Source organism: Apostichopus japonicus, chromosome 20 (assembly GCF_037975245.1).
Source record: "Apostichopus japonicus isolate 1M-3 chromosome 20, ASM3797524v1, whole genome shotgun sequence".
Classification (NCBI taxonomy): domain Eukaryota; kingdom Metazoa; phylum Echinodermata; class Holothuroidea; order Aspidochirotida; family Stichopodidae; genus Apostichopus; species Apostichopus japonicus.
The window spans coordinates 20,477,581-20,497,015 of record NC_092580.1 but is presented as its reverse complement, the minus strand read 5'-3'; the positions used below and the strand labels follow the sequence as shown (position 1 = coordinate 20,497,015).

General features: G+C 36.3%; 1 protein-coding gene across 3 annotated transcripts; it reads left to right on the top strand.

Moving 5' to 3' along the window:
* Positions 1-623: 623 nt before the first annotated feature.
* On the top strand, positions 624-19,265 carry LOC139961469 (plexin-A3-like). 3 transcript variants are annotated; one of them, XM_071960658.1, is made up of 19 exons: positions 624-3,148; positions 4,897-5,100; positions 5,537-5,662; positions 6,587-6,687; positions 7,256-7,391; positions 7,680-7,842; positions 8,338-8,552; positions 9,060-9,152; positions 10,978-11,076; positions 11,766-11,856; positions 12,234-12,445; positions 12,826-12,968; positions 13,490-13,601; positions 13,978-14,138; positions 14,474-14,638; positions 15,441-15,534; positions 15,798-16,076; positions 16,364-16,504; positions 17,147-19,265. In XM_071960658.1, the coding sequence occupies exons 1-19, from the start codon at positions 1,949-1,951 to the stop codon at positions 17,201-17,203; spliced, it is 3,792 nt and encodes a 1,263-aa protein (XP_071816759.1). In that variant the 5' UTR covers positions 624-1,948; the 3' UTR covers positions 17,204-19,265. The 3 variants fall into 3 exon arrangements, with proteins under 3 accessions (XP_071816759.1, XP_071816758.1, XP_071816760.1); XM_071960657.1 differs by having other exon boundaries at positions 17,152-19,264; XM_071960659.1 differs by having other exon boundaries at positions 17,048-17,182.
* Positions 19,266-19,435: the final 170 nt, after the last annotated feature.

Below are 19,435 nucleotides of genomic sequence, written 5' to 3'. Positions count from 1 at the left end.
GTATGGATTATGATGATCGTTCAGAAGAACTTAAGAAATAAGTTCTCATATAAACAAACTAACTTTTTATTCTCCTATGACAGTGAGTTTTTCGGGGACGAAACGGAGCCGTCCAAACAGTTGACAACAAAAATATAAATAGCTATGATATATATGATACTGGATAGGCTACTTATACTTACAGCCTAGCGTGATATACTTCTCATAATGTTTTTCTCATTAAACATCGTCAAGTTGGTCATTTGGATATGAGGTACATGCGTATATCTACCTACACGTACTGTTATGTATGATGTTTTTTATATCGTTAATTTATACATGGCCGAGAGAATGTTTTGCCTCAGGCCCCCTCCATATTTTTTCTTTTTACAAATGGTGTACATTTTATAACAGCACAGAGAAAGTCGTATACAAAACTGCCTTTAAATATTGGAAATGAAACACCATTTTGAATCTAAGCATCTAACGTAAAATAAGAAAACGAAAGCTTCTGAAAACCAATGCTGTGAATCCTGTTATTAATTCGTAGTTTCACTTTCCCTTTAATATATATAGAAATTGGCATATGTATATATTCATATATATATATATATATATATATATATATATATATGTCTGAACAATTTGGATGTATAAGGTGTAATTTGTTGTGACATATACATGCTTAAGTCATTGAAACGCCTTTAGGCAGTACTTGTAAAATTTACATATGCATATCACGTATCAATTACATGACAATGTGAATTGTCTTCCTTGTGCAAGCACTGAAAAACATCCACCTCTTTATAACACGAACTATTATACATATGACACTGAAGGTGACGCCTTAGGTGAATGAGCAACGATATCTAGACGCAGTTTTCAGAACAACGATTTCTATAAAATTACTATTGCCAAAAAGGTGCACCACCATTTTAAGGTAAGATGGTATCCAAACTTACACTGCTAAAGCAGTTTTTAAGCAATTTTTAAAGCAGTTTCCAAGGGTCTGCATTTCCGATATCCAATCAGAAGGCAGTTCACTATTCGCGAGAAAGAAAGAAGAAACAAAAAAAAGGAGACGAACGATCCGCTTGATTTAAATGTTTTTATGTAGCAACTACATGCAATTTTTAGCTTTATGTGATGGAAAAGTTTCATGTTTTTACACTAGGAGAATATAACGTCTATGTATGTTTTACTTCAAGTATCGGAGCAGGAAGTTGCCGTGTATGTCGCTTTGTGACTATTGGGACATATGTACTGCTTAACGTTAATAAGCGTTCCGTAAAGGGTTGTCATGAGTGGGGACTTGCCTGATAGCTACATGAAGATCGACAATGGTGTACATCTCACAAAACAATATAATATTCCATGTCCGTCGATAATTGAGGACAGGTTACATAGAATAATAGCCTATGAATACCAATAAATAAATTCAGTTCAAACCAACAATGAGATGGAGAAATATGATGATTTCTTGCAGAAACTTGCAAAATTAATTTATAGTTTGATGACACAAAATCTATTTTATGCGGTAATCATATATGAAATCGTGTGATAAACCACATGTTTCGGAACATTGAGAATATTACACAAAACAAAATTTCATTGGCTTACGAGCAAGTGTGTTCAAGTTGTAAAGGTATGAGATGACAAAAAGATAATAGTGCTCTAATGTTTTACTCTGTATAACTATATCTTAGTGACCATTGGATTGTGGAATAGGAAACAACATTACAATTAAATAGGTTTCTATATCTATTTTCTTTTGCCTTGTTGAGTTTGGGAATATACGTTTATAGTAAAAGTTTTCCATTTTTCTTAATGCATATAACCATTGTAATGTAACAGTATGATTCATAGACCTTTAGAGCATGGGCTTCTTCCATTAAAATTCTCCTCCAAAATAAGAAAGCTTATGAACAGTTTGTACTGCAATTGAGAAATAAAAGTGAAAGCCGTCAATATGATTTTCCTTCACAGATCTCATTGCTGGAAATCAACCAAGATGTTTACTGTTCCAACAGAAATAGATAACGTTAATACCAGACAGATGCTTAAGTTACATTCAGTGCTTCTGGATATCTGTATACTGTCACTGCTTTCGTCAAATGTTCAGGCGGTTAAAAGTCAGAATGATCATACTTTCCAAATTCCTAATCACAACTCTGTTTTCCAAAACCAATTCCTGGATCCGAGTGATGGTAGTTTGTTTATCGGAGGACTGAATTACATTTATAAATTAAACAGTGATTTACATTTAATACAATCTGCACAAACAGGTCCTGTTGATGACAGTCCAGAGTGTAGACCCCCTCGATTTAGTTGTGCGGAACCAAAGACTACTACAGATAACTACAATAAAGTTATTGTAGTTCATCAGAATAGTCTGATCACATGTGGGAGTATTTATCAAGGAACCTGTCGCATCAGAGATCCTGGTAGTCTAAATGTTACATACGGCGATTCAATACGAGAGGTCGTACCCAATACACCATCTGGTCTGGCCGTTGCCTTTATTGCTAACGGAGCCACGGAAAGTGTCCTTTATGTTGCATCATCGTATGGTGACTGGCTAAGAGATGTACCAACGGTATCAACAAGATTAATATCACGCTCTCCACCAGATGATCAATTATTTAAAGTCACCTCTGAAGATGCTGAACTAACAATACCCCAGACTAGCCTGGATGGATCTCCAGCAGATCAGCCATTCAACATCAGTTATATTTATGGTTTCACTAGCGGTCAGTTCAGCTACTTTGTTGCATCACAACCTAAAGAATTCAGCACCATTAGTAGATATACTTCTAAATTAGTTCGTCTTTGTCATGGTGATCCAGACTTTAAGTCCTATATTGAACTTCCTCTTGTCTGTGATGGAATGACCGAGGATGAAGATTACAACTTGATCCAATCTGCGCACCTTGCCTCTCTTTCTCTGGATGGAGATGAAGAATTAAAGGATGTACTGGTGGCTTCATTTTCAAAGTCAGAGTCACCCACCAGTCCCACTCCTTCATCTGAATCAGCTATCTGTATATACTCTGTAGATGACATCAATCAAGCATTCTATTACAGAAGATTAAACTGTTCTCAACAGGGAACAGATAATACAGAAATCAGTTGGGCTGGATCCAGAGAATGTTCAAACAATCAGTTCCTGGTAAGTAGAGGTACCAGTAATTGTATTGCCATTGCTCTAAGAACGGGGTACATCATGTGGTTATTCACAAGTGGCCCGCTGGCCAATATCATATAGTAGGCTACTTTTAGTTGCAAAGCCTTGCCCTTTAATCCTGTGTTATTTATGCAGAGAACATCTAAATGAAGTTTGGACAATAATAAATCATTGGTTTTTATTCCTGCCAGAGGCAAAAGGAATCTATGCGATGCGTGTGTGTATGTATGTGACACTTACTTATAAACAGGGTAACTCAAAAGTTAATGGTGGATAACTTCATACTTGGTATGTGGATCTGTCTTATGGAGTCCAAGAAGCCTATTGTTTTCTGTGAAGTGTAACGGTCATTTGGGGTCAACCGAGGTCAAATTCCAAAACTTTGCGAACATGATAACTCAAAAAGTACATTTTATGGAACTTCATACATGGTATGCAGAATCAGCTTGCTGAGTACAAGAAATTTGAAATTGGTGGAGGTCAAAGGTCATTTGCGGTCAACATATAAGTGAAAGTCTGAAAATCTTGTAAACAGGATAACTTAAGAAGTACATCTTTCTTGAACTTCATACGTATTATGTAGAACCAGCTTGGTGATTGCAAGAATCCTATTGAAACTGGTAGAGTTCAAAGGTCACATGAGGTCACCAGGCATCAAAGTTTGAAAACCTTTAAGCATGATAACTTCAAAATGAAAGCTATTATTAATCTGTGAATTCTCCAATACTAGAATTCTTTTGTTGAACATATTTTGGTCCAGTTCAGGTTAGTTCTGTGCAGGGGCTCTATAGGTCTCTAAAGAAATCTACCTGGCATCCAGGTAATGAAATCTGCTTGTTCACACTCTTGCTTTAAACGTGCACTTAAACAGCTTATAAGGGTTTCCCACTTTGAGCTTCAAGAGGTCAAAAGGTAATTTCAAATGGTGGCAAAATTTGGCCATTTTCTCAAAACAAATTAATAGTGTATAAACAATGTCATGTAACTCTCACAAATTATTAAAGGGATTTGCTAGATCCAAATTGGTGTCTATATTTCAAATAGGAAGACTGTTCTTTCTAGATATTGAAACATTTTGGTTTAAAATTCTATACTGCAGAATCCTTATAAGTGAATGACATGGTTGATGCCCACAAAGGATTGCTACATATCTTTTCTGGTTCTCACTTAATTCTTGGACTCACTTGCTCTACACTTGTTAGATAGTCAAATTGTATGGCAAGGAATCCCAAAGCTAACTGGCTTTCTGGTTTCTGAAAGAACATGATAACCAGAACTCGAAGCAGCTGATCTACCAATAAGTAAATTTATCTAGAACCCAGGACATCCTTGTTGTTATTTGACCACTTCATATTTACTTGATTATCTATTCTGTATATTTACTGAGTTCTCATTAATATCCATCATCACATCAAGTAAGACAGGATTTTTTTGCAGTACTTGAAATTTACAACTGCAGTCAAAGATAGAAAGATTGTGGCAATAGGATGCTATGTTACACAACACAGTATGAATATTCATGTTGGTGAAAAAGACAAAATGAAGAAATACCAGTAATAAATTAGTGATCTATCCAGGTGATTTTTACTTCAAGCCAACTTCTAAAAAGGTCTTATTGTTTTTAATCCATGGGATGGAACTTTATAATTGTTAATCTCTAACTTTAGAAAATATATCAAGGCATTAGCTTATGTATGTAAATTGATTATCCTATTGTATTATTTCCTTTGTAGTTCAGCTTCATCAGTCAGAGTTCACCAGCAGATTATTGTCATACATTCGAAACACAGAGGCCTCTCGGAGGTGACAATAGAGCCACCATTATATCAGCCAGTCCAGTATATGAAAGCACCAACTACTTCACTGCTGTTGCCGCAGTTCAGCATTTTGAGACACCAATTATCTTCACTGGTGGATATAGTGGCAATTTTAAAAAGGTAACATTCCCAACATTGTAACACAACTCATACAGTTGTCATGAGTACGATTAATGAAAGTAATTGTGAAGGAGCAATTGAAGGAATTTTGATGATGCCCAGTATAAGTATTTCCCCAAACATTTCACGATCACATCATGATCATTCTCAACATCATGTCTCAGCAAATGTTACAGACACTATTTTTACATTATATGTAACCATTCTCATGGATCCAGATCAAATGCACATATGTGACAATGAATCTCCCACGGATTGTTCATTGTGAGATTCAGATTATTTGATATTCTACATGTTGTTATTATTAATATTTATGTGAGAAGGGTTCAGGGTCTTCTGTCATCCTTTCATGGTACAATCATTAATTTTTATGGATTCTCAGGAATTATCTCATCAAAACCTTCGGTAACGGTATAAAGGATTGTTCTCTCCTCAGTTGCGATTGAACGGCTCATCAGCAGAAGTTTACGAGAGTCTTGATTTCCATGAGACACCAGTCATCAGGAACGGCTTACTCATTTCAGAAGATAGAGAATTCATCTTCATCACCTCTGAGGATCAGGTTAGATGTTGCCTCTGTTTGTCTTTCTCATATGTTTCCAAACTTTACAAGAAAAGCTTGTTTTGACAGAGAACTGATTCTTGCGTATTGTTTTGCACTGAGTTACCTGGTAACATCTTCCAATATTGTTACCAGTTTCTTAAATTACCACTTGGATTTTCCCTCAGGAATTCTGTTAACTGTAAATTTACTTCACTCCTCGCTTACCTGTCTCCCTACATCCTTACCACTCTCGTTCTAATGTGCTTAGCATGAACTGGTAGCCTTTTAATATTGACTGTGAAACCATTAAGCAAATTTAACATAATAAGTCTTCATACCCCATCATTCACAGATAGGTTTTCATGAAATCAGAACACTAAATGTCTGAGTTTCCATTCTCCTGTACCAATTCAGGGATCCTGTTTTGAATTTGATTTCTGGCGGTGCAAACATTTCTCATGCTAATTATATTTATATTAAATAATATTTATTTGTAATTGAAAAAAATACTGGAGGAAGTTTTGTATATTGTCAAATAGCAGATTATTGGAAGATTACTCCATAAACCATTGTTTAATAGAAAGTTTGGGCACTTTATCTGCATGATGACTGTGAATGGAGATAACTTAAATCTATTATTCCTTACCGACAAATTATGATCTTACTTTGATCAATAAACACTAACGTAAGGCATTTTTACACGTTTTCATATAAGAATAGTGTCAGTGGAACAAATGTAGCAAAATAAGGGTAGCCCATTTAGAAAAGTTTGGGTGGGAGTGGTGCGGTCGAGGGGTTTGCGGGGGTGGGGGGGGGGTGTTGGAATGGTTGGAAGTATCGAATATATCATTCTAATAAACAGTATTATTACAGTAACAGTTCTAATTAAAATTGATCTATACACAAGAATGAAACTTGGTTCATGATTTGTCGCACTTTCAGATAACAAAAGTTCCAGTGGAAGAATGCCACAAGTTTACAACGTGTGAAGAGTGTCACATGACGGAGGACCCATACTGTGGATGGTGCAGCTTGCAAACAGAGTACGTTATGTACATGACAATACCATTGTAGACAATGAATTTGGATACTTCATAACACTATACTCTTAAATGTTATTACAGTTCAGATCATTGTTTTTATGAATATTGTTCGTATTCGATTTACGACGAAAAGTAGTCATTGCAGGATCTATTATTGTAGGATTTATCATTGCATGAAACAGTAACTTGACAAAGATGTTTGCATAGGCGATCGAATAGTATACATCCTTTGATTTTTGAAGTGCTATTATTAGTGTACATTAAAGTGGGTGGATAGCTTTTGAATTCATATGAAAAGGTCGTTCTTTGGAATGACGATCAAGAGCAAACGTTTGGGTATACTGTCGTGGTAATGCAAACGAATAATGTTGAAAGGAGTTTCAAACAAATTCTTAAATAATCTGCAACAAAAATTGCTGACTTTCATTGTAGTTTATAAAGCAGTTAAGAGAATGTATCAACCATCAGGGAAACGTATGAGGTTTAGTTTAGATAACAAAGTAAAAACCTGAACAATTTCGCTGAGAAGGTAAAATTATCATGTATCTGTTTCCATTCGCTTCAACAGGTGTACCAGAAGAATAGATTCACAATGTCAAGGCTCACAGAACGGAACTTCCCTCAGATGGCTTTCCAGTGAGGATGACTGTCTGGAGATAACTGGAGTTACTCCAAAGTTTGCTCCTTCCAGAACCACCACTAATGTAAGATTATGAGTTTGATGAGCGATAAGAGAAACTGTTCTACTTTCTAAGTCCAAATTGACAATTTCCTCTATTTGAAGAGTAATATAGACTGTAGGGAAAGCTATATAAGAGAGGATGTAGACCTCTGTTATAAATATGTAAAAGCTCTTGTAATGTATATAAATGGAATGTTCAACAACGACCTTATGTTCCAATGAACTTTATTGATAACATCAGCAGTATGAAGAAATGGCTTATACCAGCTCATTTGTAAAACAATATTTTTCTCTTTTGCACACGTTGCAGTTAACAGTCGTTGTCTCAAATCTGCCACCCATCTCCAGTGGAAGCCTGACTTGTAAATTTCTGGAGGGTGCGACTCTGCACAGGTCACAACCAGTGATAATCATGGCGGACATATCAACGATTACTTGTAATACACCCGTAAATATTACGGTTAAAAACACTGGTGAGGTTATAGCCCGATTGCCAGTCAGCTTCCAAATAGTTCCAAAGACCATTTTATTTTGCCAAATCATGTTTATATTTCAAACATAAGGGACATTGGACAATACGTATTGAAACCTGTCTTGAGCTATATATGATACTGCTGCTTTGCATTTAGAGTAAAATTCATCTAATTATAGAAACACACCTTTTGATGTTTGCTAGTATAATTTTCAATGATTACTATTACCGAATCAGATAAATTGAGGAACCAACATCCCTGGACAGGTTTTTCATGGGCTCACCCTGAACTGCAAAGATATGATAGAAAGAGGATAAGAGCCAGATTCCAATCGATTTATATCATTTACAATACGGTTACTACTATGTTATGAATACTACTTGTATTCAATGAAAAATAAGAAATCGAGGATAAACCTGTGATCTAACACATATACTGTTTATGATTAATGATTGATGATGAAAACTCTTTTGAAAGTTGTTAAATTCTTTTCAGGATTTCTTACTGTGGAATTGCAGTTACTTTACGAAGAGAATGGACAAACCCATACAGTTGCCTCCGTTCCATTTCAGTTTTATGATTGTGCCATTATAACGTTCTGTTCTGAATGTGCTGGAAATAAACATGGCTGCAAGTGGTCTCTCTATAGCAACCAGTGCATTGATGAAACTCAGAACTGTTCCATAAGTGATTGTATTACCATTAGAACTGTAAGCTATTACTCTTACACTGTCTTACACTTTATGTGTAGCTTCCACTGGAAGTAAATTGTGTAATTGTGTAAAAGACTGACATATTGGATGTTTAGGTCTGCCTCTCACATTCGGTAAACAAAAACAAAAACAGAAGAATAAAATCCACAATCCTTTAATAGTTATAAAAGTATTGCAATTGCATTTACTCTCTCCTTTACAAGCACCCATTTTTGCCAACAAATATCGGTTGTCAAAAGTGACAGACTGTTAACAAACTGCATATCTGTGAAACGCCTGTTGAGGAAAATATGAAAGATAGAGGATCTGACGTCTGGATCATAACAGGATCAAATTCTGCAAAGACAAGCTGCCTTGTCTTTGCTGACTGGAAACCCTTCTAGGATTGAAATGTTAGGTTCTCTAACCTTTATATATGAGTCCCCTTCCCCAACAGACAAACCTTGTCCAAGAGCGTTAAGAAATATCCGTCGTAACATACTGTGACATGTCATATTTCTACAGAGCTGTCCACTGATTCGTACAACTGAGGAAGTGTTGATTCCTGCCGGTCAAAGTAAAGAATTACAGTTTGAGGGAATTAATTTACCAAATAATGTAAGTTTTAATAGTAATTAACCATCTCCCGAATTATAATGAAATCAGAAATTGGTCTGGTGTTTGGCGTATGTAGTATAACTAAATATGCTATGGTGAATCCATGTCTGTAGCAAAGGGTTTTACTACATATTGTATTCCAAGCTAACTATCATTTCTATTCACTGTAGTACTTCGCGGTTATACACATTTACGCCTGCTGTGGAATTAAGACCTTCCTTACCTGTTTCGAACCTCTGGACATACAATCAGCATCCATAGCCCAGTGGTTAGGGTGTCCGCAAATAAAGCAGGAGGACTGGGTTCGAATCCCGGTGGAGGCTGGAGGATTTTGCACTATTCTGGATTTGCCAACTCACTGCAATTATATATATATATATATATATATATATATACATATATATATATATATATATATATATATATATATACTCACTGCAACTCACTGCAATTTCAATTATATATATATATATATATATACATATATATATATATATATATATATATATATATATATATATATATATATATATATATATATAACTATGGATCCTACCTTAGGTCGACATATATATATATATATATATATATATATATATATATAGTATATATATATATATATACGGTACTAAATCAATAAAGAATAACACACCAGAAAAATTCCACTTCACGACCGGTTTCGTCCTTTTGGGACTCATCAGGCGAAGGTAGGAATCGAACCCCGGATCTTCGTGTCACGAACCTCGAAGTCCGTACCACTCGACCACAGTGATTCTACTGGTGTGTTAAAGCGTATTACCCAAGTATAATGATTGTACAGAGTGCACCCCTGACGCTTTGAATCTGACAAGTTTTTACACAATTTTACACAGAATAACCACTCACAGAGTGGTTATTATTATACTTGCCCTTAATGACAGTTATTCAAAGCCAATTTATACGCTTTAGCACACCAGTAGAATCCCTGTGGTCGAGTGGTACGGACTTAGGTTCGTGACACGAAGATCCGGGGTTCGATTCCTACCTTCGCCTGATGAGTCCCAAAAGTACGAAACCGGTCGTGAAGTGGAATTTTTCTGGTGTGTTATTCTTTATTGATTTACTATATATCTGTCATACCTCTTGCTACACATTCAATATATATATATATATATATATATATATATATATATAACTATGGATCCTACCTTAGGTCGACATATATATATATATATATATATATATATATAGTATATATATATATATATATACGGTACTAAATCAATAAAGAATAACACACCAGAAAAATTCCACTTCACGACCGGTCTTCGTGTCACGAACCTCGAAGTCCGTACCACTCGACCACAGTGATTCTACTGGTGTGTTAAAGCGTATTACCCAAGTATAATGATTGTACAGAGTGCACCCCTGACGCTTTGAATCTGACAAGTTTTTACACAATTTTACACAGAATAACCACTCACAGAGTGGTTATTATTATACTTGCCCTTAATGACAGTTATTCAAAGCCAATTTATACGCTTTAGCACACCAGTAGAATCCCTGTGGTCGAGTGGTACGGACTTAGGTTCGTGACACGAAGATCCGGGGTTCGATTCCTACCTTCGTAGTCCCAAAAGTACGAAACCGGTCGTGAAGTGGAATTTTTCTGGTGTGTTATTCTTTATTGATTTACTATATATATATATATATATATATATATTTATATATATATATATATATATATACCTTTGTCACAGTTGTAATTTAGTAATATAAATGTTGCTTCACCTTAAATACAATCAGTTATGCTATAATCCTCTGAGCCTATTTTCAACATTTGCAGTCGTTCCAATTCAGCTGTCAAATTAAGTACACAGGACTACAAAGACACATAATACCAGCTAGTATTGTAGATGACCAAATCAGATGTGAGACTAACTTGGTAAGTTCACAGTAAGTTCAACTCGCTGTTATTCAGCTTTCTAACACAATGTTGTGACTAAGTAAAGTACAGGCGCGTTGCCAGGAATTTGCCAATGGAGGGGCGAAACTGTAGATTCGGCATTGCAAACTATCTAAGCGTAGCGCCACCATGATTGGCGCGAAGCGTACGAGAAAATTTTGGCTGAAAATGCCCCCCAGTTCGCTGGAAATGGCACTTCCCATGCCTTGTAAGTTGCATCTTAGCATTTTCTCTATTGAAAATACTAGCGATATCATAAAAACATTAAAAAAAATATATAAAAAAATATGCTCAAGGAGGGGGGGGGGGGCGGCTGCCTCTTCGCCCCTGGTTTCGCGCCTGGTAAAGTACTTAGAGCCCAAAATAAAGGCTTCGAATCCTTAATGTGTTGTTACCACTTTAAAAATGCGTTCTAAAGAACCAGCGCAAGATATTATGCATAGTTTTTCTTATACTTTTACAAACTTACATAGGAGAGATATAATAACCACCTGTGAAGGTTTTATTCTCTTTCTTGGGGACTTGTGACACTTGATATATGATCATGATTATACAATAATAACCCAATGAAATGGGACTGGGGTTGAGATTGGATCAAGTCGTTTGGATTTTGTACCCCCAGGCTCTATATTGTGTGACGTTCTGAAGTACCTTTGTTTTCTTTGCAGTACAACTATTCATCAACAGCTGAATCTATCAGTGGGTCAGTGGTCATTTTCTGGGGAAACTTTCCCATAGACATGGAAGGCAACCTGACAGGTACATCCTCGTACGATTCATGACAGAATCGTTCAATTCTTTTCGGATTCCTCTATACAGCTACAGAAGAGTTAGGCCCACCATACGGTTTATTATTAAATTCAGTGTATTGGTATGTTATAGTGCAAATAATAAAATAAGGTATTGTATAAATGGATGTGAACAAATGCATAGCGTATAGAATCAATTTGCTTCTCAATTGCTTTCCTCATTTCCGGAGCCATATGATTACCCTGTTGCCCTTATTCGATTTATTCAAGTGATATGGATTACAGTTCACCTGTTGTTCCAAACGCTCTTCATTTCTTTCGTCATATTAACTGAGTACACTTTATTGTAATTGTTTCGTTCTACCTAACAAAATCTTCTTATTTCAGTAACTATTTATAAATGTAACAGAATGGCTGTTACGATACTAAATGGTGAGAGCAAACCAACTTGCGGGATGTGCTTGATTGTCGACCAGAGGTATGGATGTAGTTGGTGTCCTACCCTGAACGACTGTTTATCACCGATGGACGCTAACATCTGCCCAACTAACGAATTACTCGAACAGGGGAATACCTGCCCTAACCCAACAATAACCAGTGTAAGGTTCACATTCAACTTTATTTTTAACTTTGCATTACATTTCAAAGTTTTAAAAAGGGTTGATTGGACTAAATTAGGTGATAGTCGTCTTTGCTTCCACACCTCTTTATATTCATGATCATCACCTCTACTCCAGCTATTCGAAGTCGGTTTATATTGATATAATGAAATTATACAGCAACAACACGTCTTTCGATGCAATTTCAATATCACAGTTGTACTTTTTAGTAAACATACTCCTCTCGATTAAGTCCATTGTCTGCGTCAGGTATTTTCATTTTAATCGTTGCAAAATCGTTACCAATCATGTGTCAAACCGCGTAATACAAAATGGTAACGGACCATGTCAATAGAGGTATCATTCTTTCTCTGTTTTAGTTCTTCCCAACTTCAGGACATGTGTATGGTGGGACTCGCATTGCCATTAAAGGATATAATCTTGGTTTCGTTCCTTCTGATATTACGACAGTATCAGTGGCCGGTATTTTATGCACAGACAGTGAATATAATTCACCACAATTGTAAGTTTCTATGTCAGCAAAATTTGCTCACAATATACAGTTTACACCAGAAACTATTGCTTAAATTGTTCAGAGAGCATCCACAAGAGAAAATATTTTGGAGAGCGGCCCTAAAGGATGTCGACTTTCTTACTCTACCCCAGCTCACTTTCTCACTGTTGGAAGCTTACTATGCCACAGAGAGTATATGGCAAATTTCTTTCCATGAGGACTCCGTTTTCATTATACTTAAATAAACACCCATGAGAAGAGCTATTGTCCCAATTGGCTCCTCTTAGCGTAAATGTTCATGTTAGATGATGCTACATGTAAGCTGATATGTTTCGAAGCAGATCTTTGGAAAATGACAATCAAACAGTGCACTATACTCACTAAATCAATATAAGTATTCATTACGTTTATGTTATGTTGATATTATTACCAGCCATACTATAAACATTTGGGTCCTTCCATTACAACGATTGTGATGAATGGAATAATGTGCTTAATATCTACATTTTCAATCCTCACTGTAACGTTAGGCTATACTGCACCACCAGTAGTACTTTGCAAATTCTTTCGGGTAAAGTCGTCGTTCAGTTTTCCAACAACCAGTTACTTCCCGCTCAATCTGAACAGACTTTCTCTTATGTGGTGAGTATTTTATGTAAATACACCCTTCAGAGGAATCCTGATAGTGCACCTCTGAAGGATTTTCGCTTTGTCTTAACTTTCTGTAATTTGAACCAATGGAATGCATCGTGAATAGATATACTCGTGAAGGTTTGCATCAATCAAACCACATCTACTTAAATGTCTGTAATATATCATGTGTTCAACATACATGGTGTTTCCTAGTTATATTCTCAGGCTGATAACAGTGTTTACTAATTTGGTCATCGTGTACTGCAATAAATGCCTAACGTTTTGTAAATCCCGGTAAAGCGTAGTCTTACAATGTGACAGTGCTGATTAATAGTGTATGTAAATTTCATTTTCTAATTTTGTTACTTCTTGTTACGCGACACAGAGACCTACAGTTCGGTCTGTTTATCCTACGAGAGGGCCTCGGTCAGGAGGTACCAGACTAGTCATAAGAGGTAGAAAGTTAGACTCTGGACTGACACGGACAGTAATGATGAGTACGGCACCTTGTGTTCCCAGTGACGGATACTCTTGTAAGATAGAAGAGTGAGTCTCTCCTATTTTTCGGATTGGTGTGTAAACCTGTTGGTAAACTGCATGGTATCATTCCCCCCCCCCCCCAACTCTTCGGTAAAAGTAAATTGTTTTGTACCAACTGCGACCATCTTTCTCAGTTTCTTTGCTTTTTCAGTCCGTCATTTGTAGAGTCCAGGCGATGATATTAATGAATAAAATTGTTTACAAAATATAATGAAACTGGTTACTACAAAGTCGATTTAGATAGGAATCCAAATGGATCGCCTGGGCACTTAGCCAATAAAAAAATTTAAAAAAAACCCCGCTAAATATTCCTCTATACTCAATCATGTTTCATTTTACAGAAATGGTTCCGATAAAATCATTTGTAGAACTGGATCTGCAAGTGTTACTGACAATCTACTACTTTCTGTCAATTTTGATTTGGGATGTGAATATAATGGCGATACATTCGCGTATCTGCAAGACCCCATCGTTGATAGTTTTGATAGACTGAGTTCCATTGCAAGGTTAGTATCACTTTTATTTCTTTTATCTTTTATTCAGCCTTGATTACCATCCCACAACTTTCCTGTTTGCAATAACAAAACAATATTGGGTATGTAAAAGTGGTGTTTACCGTGTTACTCAATAATGTGTTGCTACGCCCATCAAAGGAGATTCCGCGTTCAGTTCTGCACTAATAGGAAAATCACAAAGATATAGTTTAACTTATGTTTAGGTTACAGCTGCTCTAGCAAATAACACAGTGAAGGTAGTGCAAAATTTGCAGGGAATTATGAAATAGTTCAAGGTGTTGTAAGAAATAGATCGTTTCCCCATAGCAAAAGTAAAAACAATGGTCTACCAAACACTAACAGTTCAGAGTCGAGAAAAAGGTAACATAGCAGTTGCAGAAAATTTGCATTTTCGAAATATCAGAATGTACAGGGGGGGGGGGGGGTAGGGCGATCAGGTTTGACCATTTTAAGTGAAGCAGCTGGTTTGTTCGTGCAATACGGTGAGAATGAGGTTTTAACACAATATATATAGTTTTTTATCAAGCAGTCATTTTCTTTCAGTTACCAATGCATTAGTTTGAAGAAGTGCACTTTAAACACCAATAATTATATCCTGGAACAACATCTTTTAACAGATATATCAGCTAATGCAGAATACTTTTACCAGAGTGTTACATCCTTCATTGGAATGCCCCTTTAACTGCGAAATAAATACACTTTCACGTGATTACATATTCAAGCTCTTTCATAGTTTTATACTGCCGTGATGTGACTTTAATATCAATCTGTTATTTGAATTATCTGTTAACAGTGGTGGTCTGGATCTTCCTATTTTTGGGGAATCTTTTCACATCATCCAAACAGCCCGGTTGGAAGTGAGAATTAGATCTGATACGGTCTCTGTGGTACGTTTCCAAAGAGGAATATTTTCAACTTGGTTGACAAGAAAATGCAAATTCTTTTTCTGCGACAGCCTGCTGTAAAGATGTGGGATTTGATTGAAACTGTCATTTTCATTAAAATTTTCAAAGCATGCAAGTTCTTTCTAATTTCCACTACCTTTTGGCACAACGCGTTCATTTTCAAAGTGATCACATCTTGCAATTAAGTTATTTGCTTGTTTTTTGTCTTTTATCAATACCATAGCTGTTTTTTCTTTGTCTTTCAGGATTGTTCCAATTGTTCCGACTCCACAATGAAGCTCATTTGCAAGTCTCCAAACATTTCCGTTGCCCAAACTGACTACCCTCTCCTACTACCGACGTCAAATTTCAGTCTGTACATGGACGGTGTGACGCGTTATATCAACTTTGGAATGTTTTTTCCTGGCAGCCTTAAAACAGCTTTTGAATTTGTCGAAGACCCTGTGTACTACCTTTTACCATCAGCCAAAAATATAATCAAAGTACCTAACGAATTCCAAGGCCAGTACAACATCACGATACAGGTAAAGTATGTGATTTTATTAAAGCGAAAGTTGCTTTTGATTATACACATGATACCATGCTTTTCCTATCTTAGGAACACTTCGTCTTGAAACTAGTTTGTTACTTTACTTTGCTTAATATTTCAGGCCTAGGGTTGGTTCAACAATTCCCCTTACCTAGCGTCCAATCAATAACCCCAAAGGACGCTGCACAACTTACGCTGTATCATGTTGGTAAATGTCTTTTACGCTAAATGTGAGTTCATGTCCTTGTTCTTGTCCTATCTTTATCTTTATCTTTATGACAGGGAGACAATTTAACTCTTGCTTCAAACAGTGAGGATGTGTCGGTCATTATTGGTGGCAAGGCATGTTTTGTCTCAAATCTATTCATCAATTATTTGATTTGTCAACCACCCAAGTTATCTGAAGGAGTGCACCAAGTACAGGTATATATTATTTAAATTGTATCAATGGAAAAGTGCTTAGAAGGCAATTACGCTTATATATTTTTCAAAATGTCGACAAATTACGTTGGGATAACACACACATTAGTAACTGCGGCTGTACAGTTTCGTCTGTGCTGAAGTTTTATTTTTTTTTGGCAAAACTTCAATTATTTACAATTTGTGAAGTTGAACGTTAAACATCAACAAGAAAAGAGTGAAAACAAAAAAATGAAACTAATTAATAACGAGTGTGGCCTTCATGACGTCCCTCAAAACGCCAAGCGTGATAAAGTAATTAACATGCACAACATAACTATTTTCATTTGCACTTGTTCATTGACAGGTACAGCACGGTAACCTTAACTTCGTGGTAGGTCATGTGGAATACCTAGGCCCTGACCAGACTCTGGCGCTACCTATTTTGATCATTGTTATTCTTTCATGTGCTCTCACAGTGGTACTCCTCTGCTTTTGTCTTTTGGTACTTTATCATTTAAAAGCTACAAATCGTTCCCTCTCAGTTCTCCATACCTATTATTATAGGGATTCCCGACAGAAATCCAGAAAAACAGGAATGGATGACGATAATGTAAACGATCATACAAATTGCAGTCAAGATATGGACTATTTATCTATAGGCAGTACAGCGGCAACAGATGCACAACCACCAACACTTCCAGAGAGAACTCGAGCAACTGAACTGTTCCAACTGAAGTCAAAAGTTTCAACGGATATTGGAAAATCCAGCTCAAAGGAAGAAGATAGATCTGGGCCTGATATCAGCCTTGACACAGGGAAAGAGCAACAACTACCATTACATCCTAAGAGAAACATGAGCAGGGTAAACGAGAAGACGCACGAGAGTGACCGCAAGCAGCAAAGACCGACAACTTCTGAAGAAGATGACGAATACAGCAAACGCATTTATAATGACCATAGTGTTTCAACGCCCGTGGATAAACTGAATGAACATGCAGCTGCAAAGAGTTTAACACAAGTTGAGGAAGAGAAACAATAATCCTTATAGCCATCACATTCACCCAACGATAGTAGAAATACAACAGGGGATTAATCAAGAAGTGTGATTATGCTGTCGTTTCATTATCAAAGACCAATAATTAGATGAAAAGTTACATCTTAAATAGTTGTTAGGCAGAGTGCCCTAAGTAAAGAAAGGAATATCCGGTTCAATTGTAAATAGCTTTTTATGGTACGGAAGTATGTGTTGTGTTCAAATAGTAAATGCATTTTTAACTTTTCTTCATCGTCTACTTCTGATAATCAAAACTTTACATATCAGGAATAAAATCTAGCACCTACATTACCGATTTTCACACTGCTGATTTGTTCCATAACATTGTATCATACTATTATTCATGTTTTAGAATGTTATGAAATCAGGTTTTTGTTGAGTTTACTAAATTAATCTTATTTCTAATTGAATATGTCTCTGAGAAGAGAGACTGTAACCCACCCACCCCCGGTAACCCTCACATGTTGACTATTATATCAACAGCAAGTCGTTTGAATGGAACGTTGTGTTCTGGTTTGTGTATAAAGTCCTTTGACAAATGGTTAGCGGTTTCTGGTGACTCGGACGTTTGTGAGAATTGTTCTGTTCTTGCATTGTTTGCTTTGACTGGAACACTGAACGACAAACGTACTATTGCAGGTTCAATCTGGTTGCGGTATTAGGTTCATTGGTGTTTTTCCGTAATGGGTGACAGTGGGTCGCAATTTTGAGACACCATCAAGCAGTGAAATTCTAAATAGCTAGATAGATAGATAAACAAACAGACAGATAGATAAACAGACAGACAGACAGCTATGATGGTAATCTTTGTGGTGATAATGGTGAAGACCGGGATTACGGTCTTAAGTATAGGTGTCACAGAGAGAGAGAGAGACGAACCGGATGAAAACCACATTGATAGCAAACATATCATTGTGACATGTCAACCTGAACGCTTGTACATGTAACGCAATGGAGATTACTTCCAAAATGTGTTTTATGTTGAAATGAATTTCAGCATTAGGAAAATGAAGGGAATTTATTTGATTAATAAGTGATTTCTCTGAAGATGTTCATCCATGTTTTTGTTTAATTTTTATTTTGATGGTCAACCTTACGTCACTCCAGGTAACAGGGGGCTTTCTACTTATCCACACGATTATTCAGAGCTGAATCGCAATAAAATTTGAAATATATAAATATTATTAATATTTCGTTTAACAAATTTGTTTTTCTCAAGCTTTTTCTTACCATACGAACAGTACAACTACACTAAAATAGATTTGACAAATAGACGGTAAGAAAAATATGGAAAGAATAAAGCCTACTTGAACTTGCCTGACAAAATTTGAAGTGGGCAGGAGGGCTACATGCCTGGGGCCCGGGCTCCATGAATGTATGTCTGGAAAATATGGAAGGGGTGGATGCGGGGCAGGGAATATATGGAATAAAGAATAGTGTATTTCTTATACTTATCGTATACTTGAGAAATTGCGGACAGTGCAACAAGTGACACAATCACCTTCTGGACCCGACCTAATTGTAGACGCTTCTGTAACCCTGGACTACACTGTATGGATTATGATGATCGTTCAGAAGAACTTAAAAAATAAGTTCTCATATAAACAAACTCACATTTTATGCTCCTATGACAGTGATTTTTTTCGGGGACAAAACGGAGCCGCCCAAAAAATTGTGAAATAAAATATAAATAGCTATGATATATATGATACTGGATAGGCTACTTGTACTTATAGCCTAGCGTGATCGACTTCTCATAATGTTTTTCTCATTAACCATCGTCAAGTTGGTCATTTGGATATCAGATACATACGTATATCTACCTACACGTACTGTTATGTATGATGTTTTTTATATCGTTAATTTATACAAGGCCGAGAGAATGTTTTGCCTCAGGC